General features: G+C 54.4%; 3 protein-coding genes across 11 annotated transcripts in view; 2 read left to right on the forward strand and 1 right to left on the reverse strand.

Moving 5' to 3' along the window:
- Window positions 1–5,798, forward strand: part of PITPNM2 (phosphatidylinositol transfer protein membrane associated 2) — a 129,834-nt gene extending 124,036 nt beyond the window's left edge. For all 6 annotated transcript variants that reach the window (XM_026859486.1, XM_026859483.1, XM_026859487.1 and 3 more), the window contains 2 exons: window positions 932–1,060; window positions 1,343–5,798. In XM_026859486.1, the coding sequence (XP_026715287.1) occupies window positions 932–1,060; window positions 1,343–1,687 (474 nt within the window). In that variant the 3' untranslated portion in view covers window positions 1,688–5,798. The remainder of the gene's footprint in view (window positions 1–931; window positions 1,061–1,342) is intronic.
- A 206-nt stretch (window positions 5,799–6,004) lies between these two features.
- Window positions 6,005–10,386, reverse strand: ARL6IP4 (ADP ribosylation factor like GTPase 6 interacting protein 4). 2 transcript variants are annotated; one of them, XM_026859493.1, is made up of 5 exons: window positions 10,181–10,386; window positions 9,460–9,807; window positions 8,874–8,982; window positions 6,957–7,026; window positions 6,005–6,830 (listed from the first exon to the last, which is right to left on the reverse strand). In XM_026859493.1, the coding sequence occupies exons 1-5, from the start codon at window positions 10,374–10,376 to the stop codon at window positions 6,774–6,776; spliced, it is 780 nt and encodes a 259-aa protein (XP_026715294.1). In that variant the 5' UTR covers window positions 10,377–10,386; the 3' UTR covers window positions 6,005–6,773. The 2 variants fall into 2 exon arrangements, with proteins under 2 accessions (XP_026715294.1, XP_026715293.1); XM_026859492.1 differs by having other exon boundaries at window positions 8,874–8,991.
- Window positions 7,364–11,973, forward strand: part of ABCB9 (ATP binding cassette subfamily B member 9) — a 39,790-nt gene continuing 35,180 nt past the window's right edge. For all 3 annotated transcript variants that reach the window (XR_003399506.1, XM_026859489.1, XM_026859491.1), the window contains exon 1: window positions 7,364–7,370. The gene's annotated coding sequence lies outside the window, so the exon portion shown is untranslated. The remainder of the gene's footprint in view (window positions 7,371–11,973) is intronic.

An 11,973-nucleotide genomic window follows, 5' to 3' on the forward strand; every position in this document is an offset into this window, starting at 1 on the left:
CTGGTGGGAGACTCCACAGAGCATCTTCCCAAGCGTTCAACCCCAGGGAGGTCTTAACATTGCTCAGCCCAGAGCCTCAGAAAAGCTCCAGATAAAACAAGGTTTCCTCTGTCTGGCAAGTGAAGGAACTGAGCACTTGTGCCCTGCCTTGAATAGCAGGGAAAGCTCCTCATTAACTCTCCTGGACTCTAATTTTGGCCTCGGTCACAGTGGCAGAAGCAGCTGGCCTTTACTTGCTGCCTGCTCTCCCTTGTCCTCCAGAAAAACAAGTTTGTAACCAGGGTCAGAGATTTCCTTTCCCTCTCCCTGGCCTGCCTGTGGCTCCGGGGGTAAAGCTGGCTGCTCTGTGGTAGCACCAGTGTCCCCACCTCCCCTGCCAGCCCCAGCTTCACCCACTAAGGAGAGGGTTGGCCGGGAGTTGCTCTCTGCTTGGAGTGGAGGCAAATGAATCCCTGAAAAGCAGCGTAGTTTGCTGCCTGTCCCTTCTCCCTCTGCCCACCAGAGTTAAACAGCAGTGTTGTATGCAGCAGCGTGGCTGGTGGAGGGGAACGCTCCCCGTTAATGATCACTGCAGGGGGGGGGTTGCAAACTGCTCCTTTTCCCCAGGGACAAGTAGGCAGTGAAGTGTGTGGCATCTCTGCCCCCCGCAGACCTCAAGGAAAGATTGTGGATCAGCAAGCAGAGATCTGCTTTCGTATTGCTGTTACCCCTCTTGTTCTGGCCTGTAAACATCCCCAGCTCTGTTAATTAGCGCTTTGCACAGCGGTGCGTTATCCTGCTGGGAACTTACATAAGTTATTGACCTGAGATTCCTACAAATGCTATTTAAAATTTAAAAAAGAAAAAAAAAAAAAAACAAAACCAGCCCTGCCTCTTGTGCAGCACGGGACACCCGTATGTTCTGACCAGGTGTTGCTTTCGCTCCCCGCAGCTCCACATGAGGATCCACGCGGCATACGGCTCTACGAAGGACATCTCTGTGTACAGCTCCATCAGCCTCCCACCCACACACATCTACATCGTCGGCCGACCCACCAAGAAGCTGCAGAGCCAGTGTCAGGTAGGAGCCAGCTTCTCTGAGCCCGGGAGGTGCCGCCAAGGGCCTCCCGAGGGTGGGAGATGGGAATTTAGTCACCTTAAGACTGGTGACTGAGCTGGTGGTTGCCAAGAGGACGGGAGCTGTCCCACACACCAGGACCCGTCACGTTTTTCTGAGTGGTTCCACGTCTCGTGCATCACCCCAGCCAACCAGGCACAGCAAACGCCGTCTGGCTGCCAGCGACCATCAGGGAAACGGGTCCCGTCCCTCTTAACTCCTGTCCTCATCCCTCTTGTCTCGCAGTTCATCACGGAGGGGTACGCAGCCCACCTGGCCCAGCTGGAGTACAACCACCGCTCACGCCCCGCCAAGAACACCACGCGCATGGCGCTGCGGAAAGGCAGCTTCGGGCTGCCCAGCCAGACCGAGTTCCTGCGCAAGAGGAATCACCTGCTGCGGACCATCTCCTCCCAGCCTTCGGCCACCGGCGGCGGCGCCGGCCACCGGCCTGAGCGCACCCAGAGCCAGTCCGACAGCGACAAGGAGAGGGACAGGGAACGCAGCCAGAGGAGCATGAGCATCGCCACGGGGTGCTGGGGCCGGAGCGCAGCGTCCCGGCTGGACTCTGGCCTCCTGGGGCAGAAGTAGCCAGGCCAGAGCCAGCGACTGTTGAGAAAACAAAAAGAAAGAGGGACGAGGCCACGTTATGGGCTGGAAGGGTAAATATGGTGCTACTATAATAACGTCATGGTATTCTGGGAAGAGATGGGATGTTTCCCACGTAGAACACGCAGGCCTTGCAGCAGGAGAGTCAGGTTTGTGCAGCACGAGCCCAAGGAACAGCTGGAAATTGGGGGGGGGAAAGTCTCCAGGTCAAGATCGCGCTCTCTCCTGCCTCCTTCTCTTATCCAGGTTTAGTGACTGTAAATACGTGCCTCCTCGCCTTGTTAGCCATCGCTCCGACACGCATGACCGAGTGCTGTCCTCAGAGTCGCAGAACGGGGAACCAGGCTGGGGGAACTTGGTCTTGGTTGTCCCAGGAGTCAGACTGAGGTGCTCTGCCGGTGCCGGCACGGGCAGGTGTGGGGTTTGCTGAGCGTTTCCCGGCACAGACGGCCCCAGGCGAGAGATTTATCGTGGGCTGTGCCAGGCAGAGCAACCGGGAGCTTCAAGTTCAGCCACTTCCTCAAGGAGTACGTGCAGTGGCAAAGCCTAAAGATGTATCAATGCTGTTAGTAGAGGCAGAACGTCGGCAGATTCACACCCAAGAAAGTGGGGTCGTTACTGTATTACTCTTATTTTTTAAAGAGACCTTTTAGAAGCCGATGGAATTTAATGCGTTGACCTATTAAAAGAGGAATACAAGCTACTTTGAGCTGTTACAAACCTCAGACACTTAATTTGCTGTTAAAGTCTCCAAATATTCTCGCTATATATTATTTCCAAAAGTAACCAACTGTATATCTGGAAGCAGCTGAAGGCACTCAGCAGCTAGGTTGCATTGCAGTTCTTCTCATCCAAATGCAGGGTCTGACTCTCTCAACACCCACCTCTGAGACGTTTTCTTCTTCCCAGGTTCTCTCCAAGTTCAGTAGCAGCTTTCATGGGAACTAGACTCGCTTCTTTTACCTGTAGTTACTGAACTGTAAAACCTCATTGTTTTTTGCACTGATGATTTTTAGAATGGAAACCTGTTACCATCTCATGTAGCTACACCTAACTGTTTGTAGTGCATGACAATGAAATATTGCTAAGCCAGGGTGTGTGTGTGTATATATATACATTTGTGCATATACATATGCACACACACGTATATATATGTATATATTTAAAAAAAAAATTAATAATAATCTGTGCAGAAGTTTTTCCAGCAGTAAGGAGACTGTAAGGAAGTGTGCCAACGATGTCAGGCAACCTTAAGAAAAGGCCATATCTTAATTTTCCTGGTGTGTTTCTCAGTGGATGTGCCTGAGCTGATGGTTTGTGTGCTGCTGGGGCGAGTCGGGGCCGGGCGCGGGGCGAAGCGCTCGCTGCTGGCCAGCACCCTCGGTGACACCCAGCTGGTGGCACCCAGCCGTGCATCGCTCTGCAGCGGCGGGGAGAACAGTGCCTCGAGCGAGGGCTTGTCAAAAAGCCCCTTTAGTTCTGACCCTCGCGGGCCAGCCCGGCCCCGGCGAAGGGCCCGGTTCCCTCCTCGCACACACCGCCCGGGGCGGAGGGGCATCCACCCCGGGGGATCTGGGGTGCCCATGTACAGCCTCCAGTTGGCCTCTTCACGTGGAGATTTTATAGTCCTACCGAGCTCCCCGACTACGTGTAACCCTGCTTTCCCCTCACCACACTTTCCTGTCTTTATATCACTTTCTACTTATGAGGACCTTATTTATAACAAAGAATTTTTTAGACTGGCTACTTCATTTTATTAACTGTTTCAATATGAAGTGCAGGACGGCCGCACTGAGATACACAGCACTGTGAACGCTGCTCTGCTAATTGGCTCTGGGCCACGGTAGGCAAATCTTAACTCCTCAGACGTCCAAGGTAGATCTCGTGCTGGCGGCGCTGGAGGGTCGAAGCGGAGGCAGAGGAGGGTCAGTGCTGAGCTGCCAGCGGCCTCTGCGCCGGGGGAGCGCTCAAACCCGACTGCCCATCCGCTGCCCAGCGCATCTCCCACATCCTGCAGCCTGACTGCAAAATGTTTAGCTACTTCTCTTTGATAATTATTCAGTTATAGAATGTATCTGATGACTTTTGTTACCGAAAACTGACTTCCCTTTCTGCCAACTCAGCTTAGCTCTCTCTGAATGTACATCCAGAGCTTACTGGGTTTAAAAACGATGTGAATTGTCCCAGCTTTTTGTTAGTAAATGTTATCTCAAACAGATGCCATCTGAGTAGGAAGCCAAGCCACAATCCATCCTGTGAAGTCACCAAACCACATCACAAAATAATTTCTGCAAATTTGGATATGGCCTTTGCAAAGTTCAACTTTCCTCCAAGTCCGCAACCAAGGCATGATCTGTACATTTTCCAATGCTGACGAGATGTTCACATTTTCTTATGTGTAGATAGTGTAAAACAGAGGCAAATGTAAATGTTCAACATAAAAAGTGGATATATAAAATTGAAAGTTATTTATTTATGTAGAGGAAAAAAAAAATGTCTGGAGGGACTGGAACCTTCAGGGTTTATTAATATTTAAAAATGTAGCTTTTTGTTTCAGGCATTATGTACAAAGCAATTATTTTATGGACCAAGTTTAATGTAACTGTCAATGAATGCAGAAGTGCAATATTATACTCACCTCTCCATCACTTCATGTTTTAAACAGCTACTAACCAGTTAGACTGACAATCACAGCACCTCCGTCCTCATCCTTTGTTGAGCTTCTTGAAACTCGCCCGGGTCCTTTCCCTGGCCCCCCCATCTGTTGCCATTGTACGAATCCAACACGGAGAAGCAATTGTAGAGCAGGACCTTTATTGCTGCAATAATACCAGATGAGGTGGGTGTAGTTACCAGGAAATATGCCAATAAGTTTTTCTCCACCGGTTCAGTCCATCATAGTCTCCATCAATCTATCCTCAGCCGCCCCCATCTGGCACTCGTCTATCCGAAGCAAAGATCAACGTGCTACTCATTCAAAGAACAATAGCAATAGTTTAACTCTGTGTTTATAACCTGTTTGTTCCAAGGTGTTTTGGAGAGCAATGCATGTGACCTGATGCCTTTCCACGTATATGGAAGAGGGTCCGTTTGGACGCAGCGAGGGAAAGATGAATGTATATTCCATCCTTACTAAAGGGGCACTGTCAGGTTACAGACCTAATTTCTCTTTGTTACAAATGTTTGCTTCCAAAGGAAAGAATATGAAGTTTCTTGTACTCCTCCCTATCGCCGTTGTCTGGGCAGCCACCGGCACGGCCAGCGACGGTCGCGCCGCTCCTGCTGCAGCCCACGTCCTGTTCTCTCACACTAGCACAATACAGCCCGCGCTGCGCAGGCTGCCTCAGTCTCTTTTTTTCTTTTTTTCTTTTTTATTTTAATTGTTTCCATGGGAATCAAAACTGCTGTGGAGCTCAGATTTTTTATAAAAAGCAGCTTTTTGTATTACCGTGCTGTTGGGCCAGACTTTCTACCTGACGCTGTCCCTTTAAAGTCTTTTAAAAAAATATAAAAAAAGAAGAGCCCATGCATTCCCTCCGAGTTGTTTTCCTGGGTTTGCTAGATCACTCAGTCAGATGAGGCAAAATTCTAATACCAAAAAACGTTTACAGTGTCCGACACGCGAGCCGAGAGCAGTAACTAGCCAAAGGGTTACTAACAAACTCCCGCTCCGCCCAGCAGCCGCCGCGCTTGCTGTAGCAGCCCCTTCTTCAGGTATCACCACAGTTTGCTGCATTTCCTGTTAGTTCTAGAAGCCTTACGGTCCCCTCCCTGTCCTCAGCACCCCTCTGCCTGTTGATACCCTCGACTGTCAATTTTATATTCCAACGATGTTAGTTAATATTTTATTTATAAAAAATTGCTTTAGGGGGAACAGACCTGTGTGTGTGGGGAAGCACCGGAGGGCATGCCCGAGGGCGCTGGGTACGCCCCTGTGTGTACAGCACCGTGCCCCGTGACTCGCTTGTGTGTGACAAACCTTCTGTACAACTTCCTTCTCCTCCTTGCTGTTAGTGCATTGTTCCGATGCCTGGGTGTGCTTTGTGTACAGTTATCATTGTGAGTTACACAGATTAAAGAAATGGGAAGGCTCTTCTCTGGCTGTTTTTTTTTTTTTTTTTTTTTTTTTTTTTTTTTTTGAAGGAGGGGGGAGACTCTAGAAACAGACAAGTCACAAAACTTGTGAGCAGGCGACAGTTTTAATGGGGTTACAGCGATGAACAGAGTGTGGAAACCTTCAGTGCAGACCAGTCCTGCGGGACCCATTTGTCCTTTAACCTGTTTGTCTTTTTTTTTTTCTCTCAGTTTGTAGATTTATGGACTTTGCAGTGGGGGAAAGGCCAGCTGTTTGCTCCATGGGCCCCGAGAAGCCCGGAGCCCTAATGGGGCCTGTGCTGTGGGAAAGGGACACGTGTGGCATGCAGGGACAGACGGCAAGGCAAAGCCACCCCACTGCAAAGCAACACCTGCCCATGTGCCAGGCCAGGGCTCCCCCAGCACCGCCCGAGGAGCTGAAGCTGCAGAAAGGCTCAGTAAAGCCCCCGGGGCGCAGCAGAAAGCGGCATTCGAAGGCGGAGAGGAGAGCTGCAGCCTGAGCAGAGCCACACAGCAGCGCGGGCATGCAGAGCCAGCAAGCAAGGGGCCACGAGCAGCCCCTGAAGGGAAGTCGTGGCGGTCAGCTGCGTTTCGCAGCCCGAGCACCACCCTGTCCTGGGCGCGGCGTTGGCTCCCGCCCACCAAACCCAGAGCTGAGGGGCAGCAGCACCCTGGGGTGCTCAGCACCAGCGAGCCTGTCCCCGAGGTGCTGCTGAGCTCCTCCAGCCTCGAAAAGGGGCATCGGGGCGAGCAGGTCTAAGTGTGTTACAGCCACGCTGGCCCCAGTCGGGAGAGGGAGGGGAGAAGCTGTTTACTGGCAGATGAACCATTAAAGTCGCTTTCCTTCCCAGTTGGTAACTTACAGAGCGGCTGGAAGCTGCCCCCGGGGAAGCATCTTGCCACGGCGCTGTCTGCGTGGGGCGCAGCGGCTCCGGCCTGGGCCGGGCTCCCGGCGGGGCTGGCACTCGGGCCCTCACTGCAGCAGCCCCGTCCTCGCCTGGAAGGCCAGCCCGTCCCCCCGGGTGGCTTGCTGCGAAGGGAGAGAGAGACAGGGGTGAAGGACCACCAGCACCCACCCGCCAGGGCCCCTGGAGTCACTGGGGTCCCCAGGGACCCACCCACCAGCCGCTCCCGGTGGTGGCAAGTCCCCCGCTACCTTGTTAATCTCCTTGTGTCTCTCCTTGCTGACGATTTCTTCCAGCACTTCTCCGTCTCCCTTAATAAGCCTGGAAGACAAGCGCAGGCCCACGAGCCGTGAGGGCTACTGCCAAATGCTGTTTCCCAGCCACCGGCAGCACCGAGCCCCCCACCCCACCCAAGGGCTGCTCTGGTGCCCAGCTCAGGCAGGCGCCAGCCCCCTCACCGGCACCTGCCCAGGCCCACCTCTAGGCAAGGCCAGGGATGCCCTACACCTGAAGTTGCATTATGTGACTTGGTTGTGGGTTTTTTTTGGGGCCGTATCAAGCTTAAATAGCACAGCAGGCTATTCCACTGCTCTTGTGGGATTCATGTCACCACACCGGAGCGAGGACAAACGTGGTCCCTGAGAAACGGGCACCCCCCTGCCCGGGTCGGCCGTCCCTGCCCCAGGCTGTGGGCACTGTCTATGTGCGGAGCCAGCTCGCACTTGCACATGGCAGGAGAAAACACTCGTAATAAAAGCATCCCACACAGCCCATCATCTGCAGGCTTCGCTCTCAACAGCAGTGGTCCCAAGCCCTGCAAAACCCCTTCCTTTTTTTTCACACAGAGTTTAGGTCCGGCCCTGGCTGCCCCAGGAAACTGCAGAGCCATTCAGAAATAGGAGCCAGTTTGGGCCTGAAAGGCAGCCAGACCAGGGAGCATCTTGCTGAACAAATTCCAAGCAGTGTCGGAGGCGGCTCACACCTCCAAACATGAACAGAAATTTAATTGTCTTCATTACATGCCTTACAGGGAACCGACCTTTGTTCCACACCTCCCTGAGCCCCGCAGGCTGCCTTCTATTTTAAGACTGGACTTGTCATACCCAATTCTCTTCTGCATGATGTTTTCTGCTTGCTGAGAAGATGCAGTTTATTAAAAACTGGGTCATTTCTACTTGGCAGCCAACTGAACATGGGTTTGATTGTTGTCTGTAACCCCCAAGGGGCGCACGCTGTCCCCCCCTCCCTTGCTTGCATCTGGGTGCTAAGTGGAGCTCAGTGCTTCAGGGGAAAGGCAAGTGTGTGAAGCAGTGGGGTGAGGTCAGTCACCCCTCTGGGTCCTGCTCTGCCCCCCGCTTGCAGAGTCCCCATTAATGGGCAAAACCGAACTCTGCACAGCGCAAGGAACAAACCTCCTGCCCCCAGCAGCAGGGAGCAGCCCATAGCTGGGACACAGCCCGGAGCCCCTTGCATGGAGCCCCAGCACTGTTCAATATTTTGGTGTCAAACATGTCGCTTTCTGGGTAAGTTACACCAGGTTTGATGGGAGTGGCTCTGTGCGGGATCTGCTCAGGCCTTGGCTGCTGAAGGGGACCTGGGTCCACGGATGGGGATGGACAACCTGCCTCCCTTTTCCCCAGGGATCACAGAATCCCAGAATCATCTGGGTTGGAAAAGCCCTCGAAGCTCCTCCAGCCCAACCATGACCCTCACCCTGACCGTTCCCAACTCCCCCAGATCCCTCAGCGCTGGCTCAGCCCGACTCTTCAACCCCTCCAGGGATCCCGGGGACTCCCCCCTGCCCTGGGCAGCCCATTCCAACGCCCAACAGCCCCTTCTGCACAGAAATCCTTCCTCAGAGCCAGCCTGACCCTGCCCTGGGCAGCTTGAGGCCATTCCCTCGGGGCCTGGCGCTGGGGCCTTGGCTCCAGAGACTCATCCCCCCTCTCTGCCCCCTCCTGGCAGGGAGTTGCCGAGGGCCAGGAGGGCTCCCCTCAGCCTCCTCTTCTCCAGACTGAACCCCCCCAGTTCCCCCAGCCGCTCCCCAGCAGACCTGTGCTCCAGACCCTGCCCCAGCTCCGTTGCCCTTCTCTGGCCACGCTCGAGTCCTTCAATGGCCTTTTTGGGGTGAGGGGCCCAAAACTGAACCCACTCATCAAGGATCATACCTGGTTCTCCCCGTTTCAGGATCCACGACTCTCCTTATGACACTCTGCCTCGCATCCCATTCTTCCTTTGTCATTGGCTTCATAGCCTGGATTCGGGATTTTTGTTCGTCTGTCAAAACTGGAACGCATCAGTTAGAGCCGCGCTGGCGGGGCCGGCTCCTGGCCGAGGGGCACAGCCCCACGCCTGGGGGGACACACGCCTGCCACGCCAGCGTGTGCTGGTACTCGGGGGTCAGTGAGGACCCCCCAAAAGGAAGGGCTGCTCCACGTCCCAAAGCCAGGACCAGCTCTGCCAGTGTGTTACTGCTGTGTCCTTCCCTTCGGCATCTTTGTTCCCCGCTCACATCTACAAACCACAGCTAAACATGTCACAGATGCATCTCTGAAGGTGGCACCTTACGTTTATTTGATGTGGCTCAAAGGTGGCCACGGTACGTAGGAGGGAGAGTCCGGAGCTCCCCCCGACCACAGCCCTGCCTCCCTCAGACACCTCACGTGGGTCCCAGGGAGGGCAACATGCGAGCGTCTTTCCCCAGCGCGACGCTTGTGTGCCCTGGCTCCGGCAGGAGGGAAACGTCATCATTACCTGGTCCAGAGTCCACCAGTGATTCCTTCTGCCACTGCTCCAGCGAGGGGCCAGGCACCACTTCCCCCTTGGCTTTCTCCTCCTTAGCCCCTTCCTTTGACTTCTTCTTTGATTTCTTCTTTAGTCTCTTCTTCTTCTTCTTCTTCTTCTTCTTTTTGTCTTTCTGTTTCGCTCGCTTTTTTTTGCCATGTTGACTCTTCTTTGTTTTGGAGTCACTGTCACTGGAGTCATCAGAAGAGGAGCTGGAGGAAGAGGAAGATGAGGAGGAGCCAGTAGATGAAGATGCTGTCTCAGAGGAAGAGGTACTTGCCTTCCTCTTCTTTTTGTCCTTTCTTTCCTTCTTCTTTTCTGCAATAGATAAGAAAAGGTTGAGTGGAGCAGCTCCAGTCCCACAGCACTGGGGGTGCTGGTTTTTCCCCTCCCAGCCTGGTTTCTTCCTTGCCTGAACAGCAAAACCCCCAACGCCGGGGCAAAGTCCCCGCTGTGGTGACACCTTTAACACATCACAGTGTGCAGCACCACGCTGCCGGGGCGGCACCCGGAGGGGCTGTAGGGCTCCACACTTATCAAAACAAGACTAAAATCAGCACAAAGTGCACAGCAAGGTGACACACACCAATTTAGCTAAAGGCAGGGACCCCGTTCTCCCACCTGGGTCCCCTCTGTGCGCCTGCCCCAGGAAAATGTGGGGAACGTGCAGGGCCGTGGGCCTTTCCCCTACCTTCCCCAGCTGCTGCTGAGCTTGACTTGTGTCTGTGAGTCCCAGAGGTCCGCTTCTTCTTCGGAGGAGAGCTGCTGCCCCGGCGTGAGTCCTTGCTGCTTTTCCTCCTTTTCTTCTCCTTCCTCTCCTGTCTGCTCCGAGAATTGCTTTTGCTCCTGCTTCGCGATCGCTTCCGAGACTGGCTGTGGGCCATCATCCATCAGCCCCTGGAGGGAACAGGTTACATCAGTGCCACGGGGGAGACCACCCTCACTCAGCAGCAAGAGATCCAGCAGCCCCCAACAACCTTAAATCCAACCCTGAGCCAACCAGCCCTGAAGACCTGTTCCTGTTAAACTCCCTCTCTGCTCCTGCCCGCTCTCGCTGAGCTCCCAGTGCACTGGGATAGGTTGGGGTTACCCATCCCAGTGCACTGGGATAGGTCGGGGTTACCCATCACGCCACTGTGGCCAAACTGGATTTCATCAACCCACAAACTGGAGCCCTCAGCAGAGAGCTGGGGCTGGGCAGGGACAGCACTGCCGTCCCCGGGCAGCCCTCGCCCGCCTCGACAACCACCTCCAAGCAGGTTCAGCATAAAACCTCCAACAGGCCTCCCCCACACCTCTCACATTTGTCCCCAGATGTGATGACTAAGAGAGAATCGGGGTGATCCCTGTCGGGGTTTGCAGGCAAGGCCGTGCCCCATGGCCCTGGGGACAACCCCCAGCAGCTACAGGCCGTGATGGCCCCACGGGGCTGGGGGCCGTCGGGAGGATGTTGCAGACAGACACGGGCAAGGTGTGATTGATGCTGCGGCACCAGTCAGCAGAACGAAACATCCTCCCCGAGATGAACACGGAGTCAATCACCCCGTTATTTAAAATGCCGGGAGCAGGCGCGAGCCAAGGGGAGGGATGAATTTTTAATATTCCAATTTGCTTTTAGAAAACAGATTATGCACTGAGCTGGCGTCCCCGTCCATCAGCCCGACCAGCTGCCAGCAGCCACAGGCCAGAGACGGTGTGATACATGCTCTCATTAATTTAAAAAACAAACCGGCACCGTGGGCAGAGCAGTATCTGGGAAATGCTTTCTCACAGCCACTCTCCAACTACTGCATTTAATTAATTGCGTGTTTACCACCTCGACATCCCCGAGTGGTGATTCGCTCCCAAGTGAATCAGACCTCTGATCGATTTCCAAACGGAAATTTCAACCAGAAAACAAAACAACACACAACCCAAAGCAATCAAGGACACGCAGGGAAGTTTCTGGGGATGTGTCCTTCATCGACGCCCACCCAGCAGCTGTCCCTCGCGCTGGGGAACGGTGTTTGGGTCTTGGGGCCACTCCACGGGACAGCAGGACCCGACTTTCTACAACCACAGCAGCAGGGTCAATGATGTGGAGCTGGGCACCGCCAGGAGCATCCCGGCGAGTCTGGGGTGACGCTGCAGGACGGGGACGAGCCCCGAATCCATCCTGGCAGCACCTCAGGCTGGTCACCCCCCAAAGCTGGGGTGTCACCTCCTGCCCAGCCGGCTTCGCCCAGACCCGGCCCTTGGCGGGGAGGCGGGAGCCCAGCTGCTGCTCTGCCCCTCTCACCCCAACATAGGGAGCCTGGGGTGTGCTGGCCCTTTAAGAGCTCAGCACGAGGTCTTCTGGCCCTTTAAGAGCTCAGCATGAGTCCCACTGACCCCTGAAGAACCTGCGCAAGATGTACTGTCCCTTTAAGAGCTCCGTACCAGGCGCGCTGTCCCTTTAAGAGCTCCGTACCAGGTGCGCTGTCCCTTTAAGAGCTCCGTACCAGG

This window comes from Athene cunicularia (assembly GCF_003259725.1).
Source record: "Athene cunicularia isolate RWA chromosome 15 unlocalized genomic scaffold, athCun1 chr15_part1, whole genome shotgun sequence".
NCBI classification, from domain to species: domain Eukaryota; kingdom Metazoa; phylum Chordata; class Aves; order Strigiformes; family Strigidae; genus Athene; species Athene cunicularia.

What these genes read in the sequence shown, in the direction of transcription:
- ARL6IP4 (XM_026859492.1), bottom strand. Translation starts at nt 10,376, where the DNA reads ATGATGGCCCACAGCCAGTCTCGGAAGCGATCGCGAAGCAGGAGCAAA. An exon ending in CTCAGCAGCAGCTGGGGAAG is followed by an intron (nt 9,808 to 10,180) that starts GTAGGGGAAAGG and finishes TATCTATTGCAG; the next exon opens with AAAAGAAGAAGGAAAGAAAG. An exon ending in GACACAAGGAGATTAACAAG is followed by an intron (nt 6,831 to 6,956) that starts GTAGCGGGGGAC and finishes CTCCCTTCGCAG; the next exon opens with CAAGCCACCCGGGGGGACGG.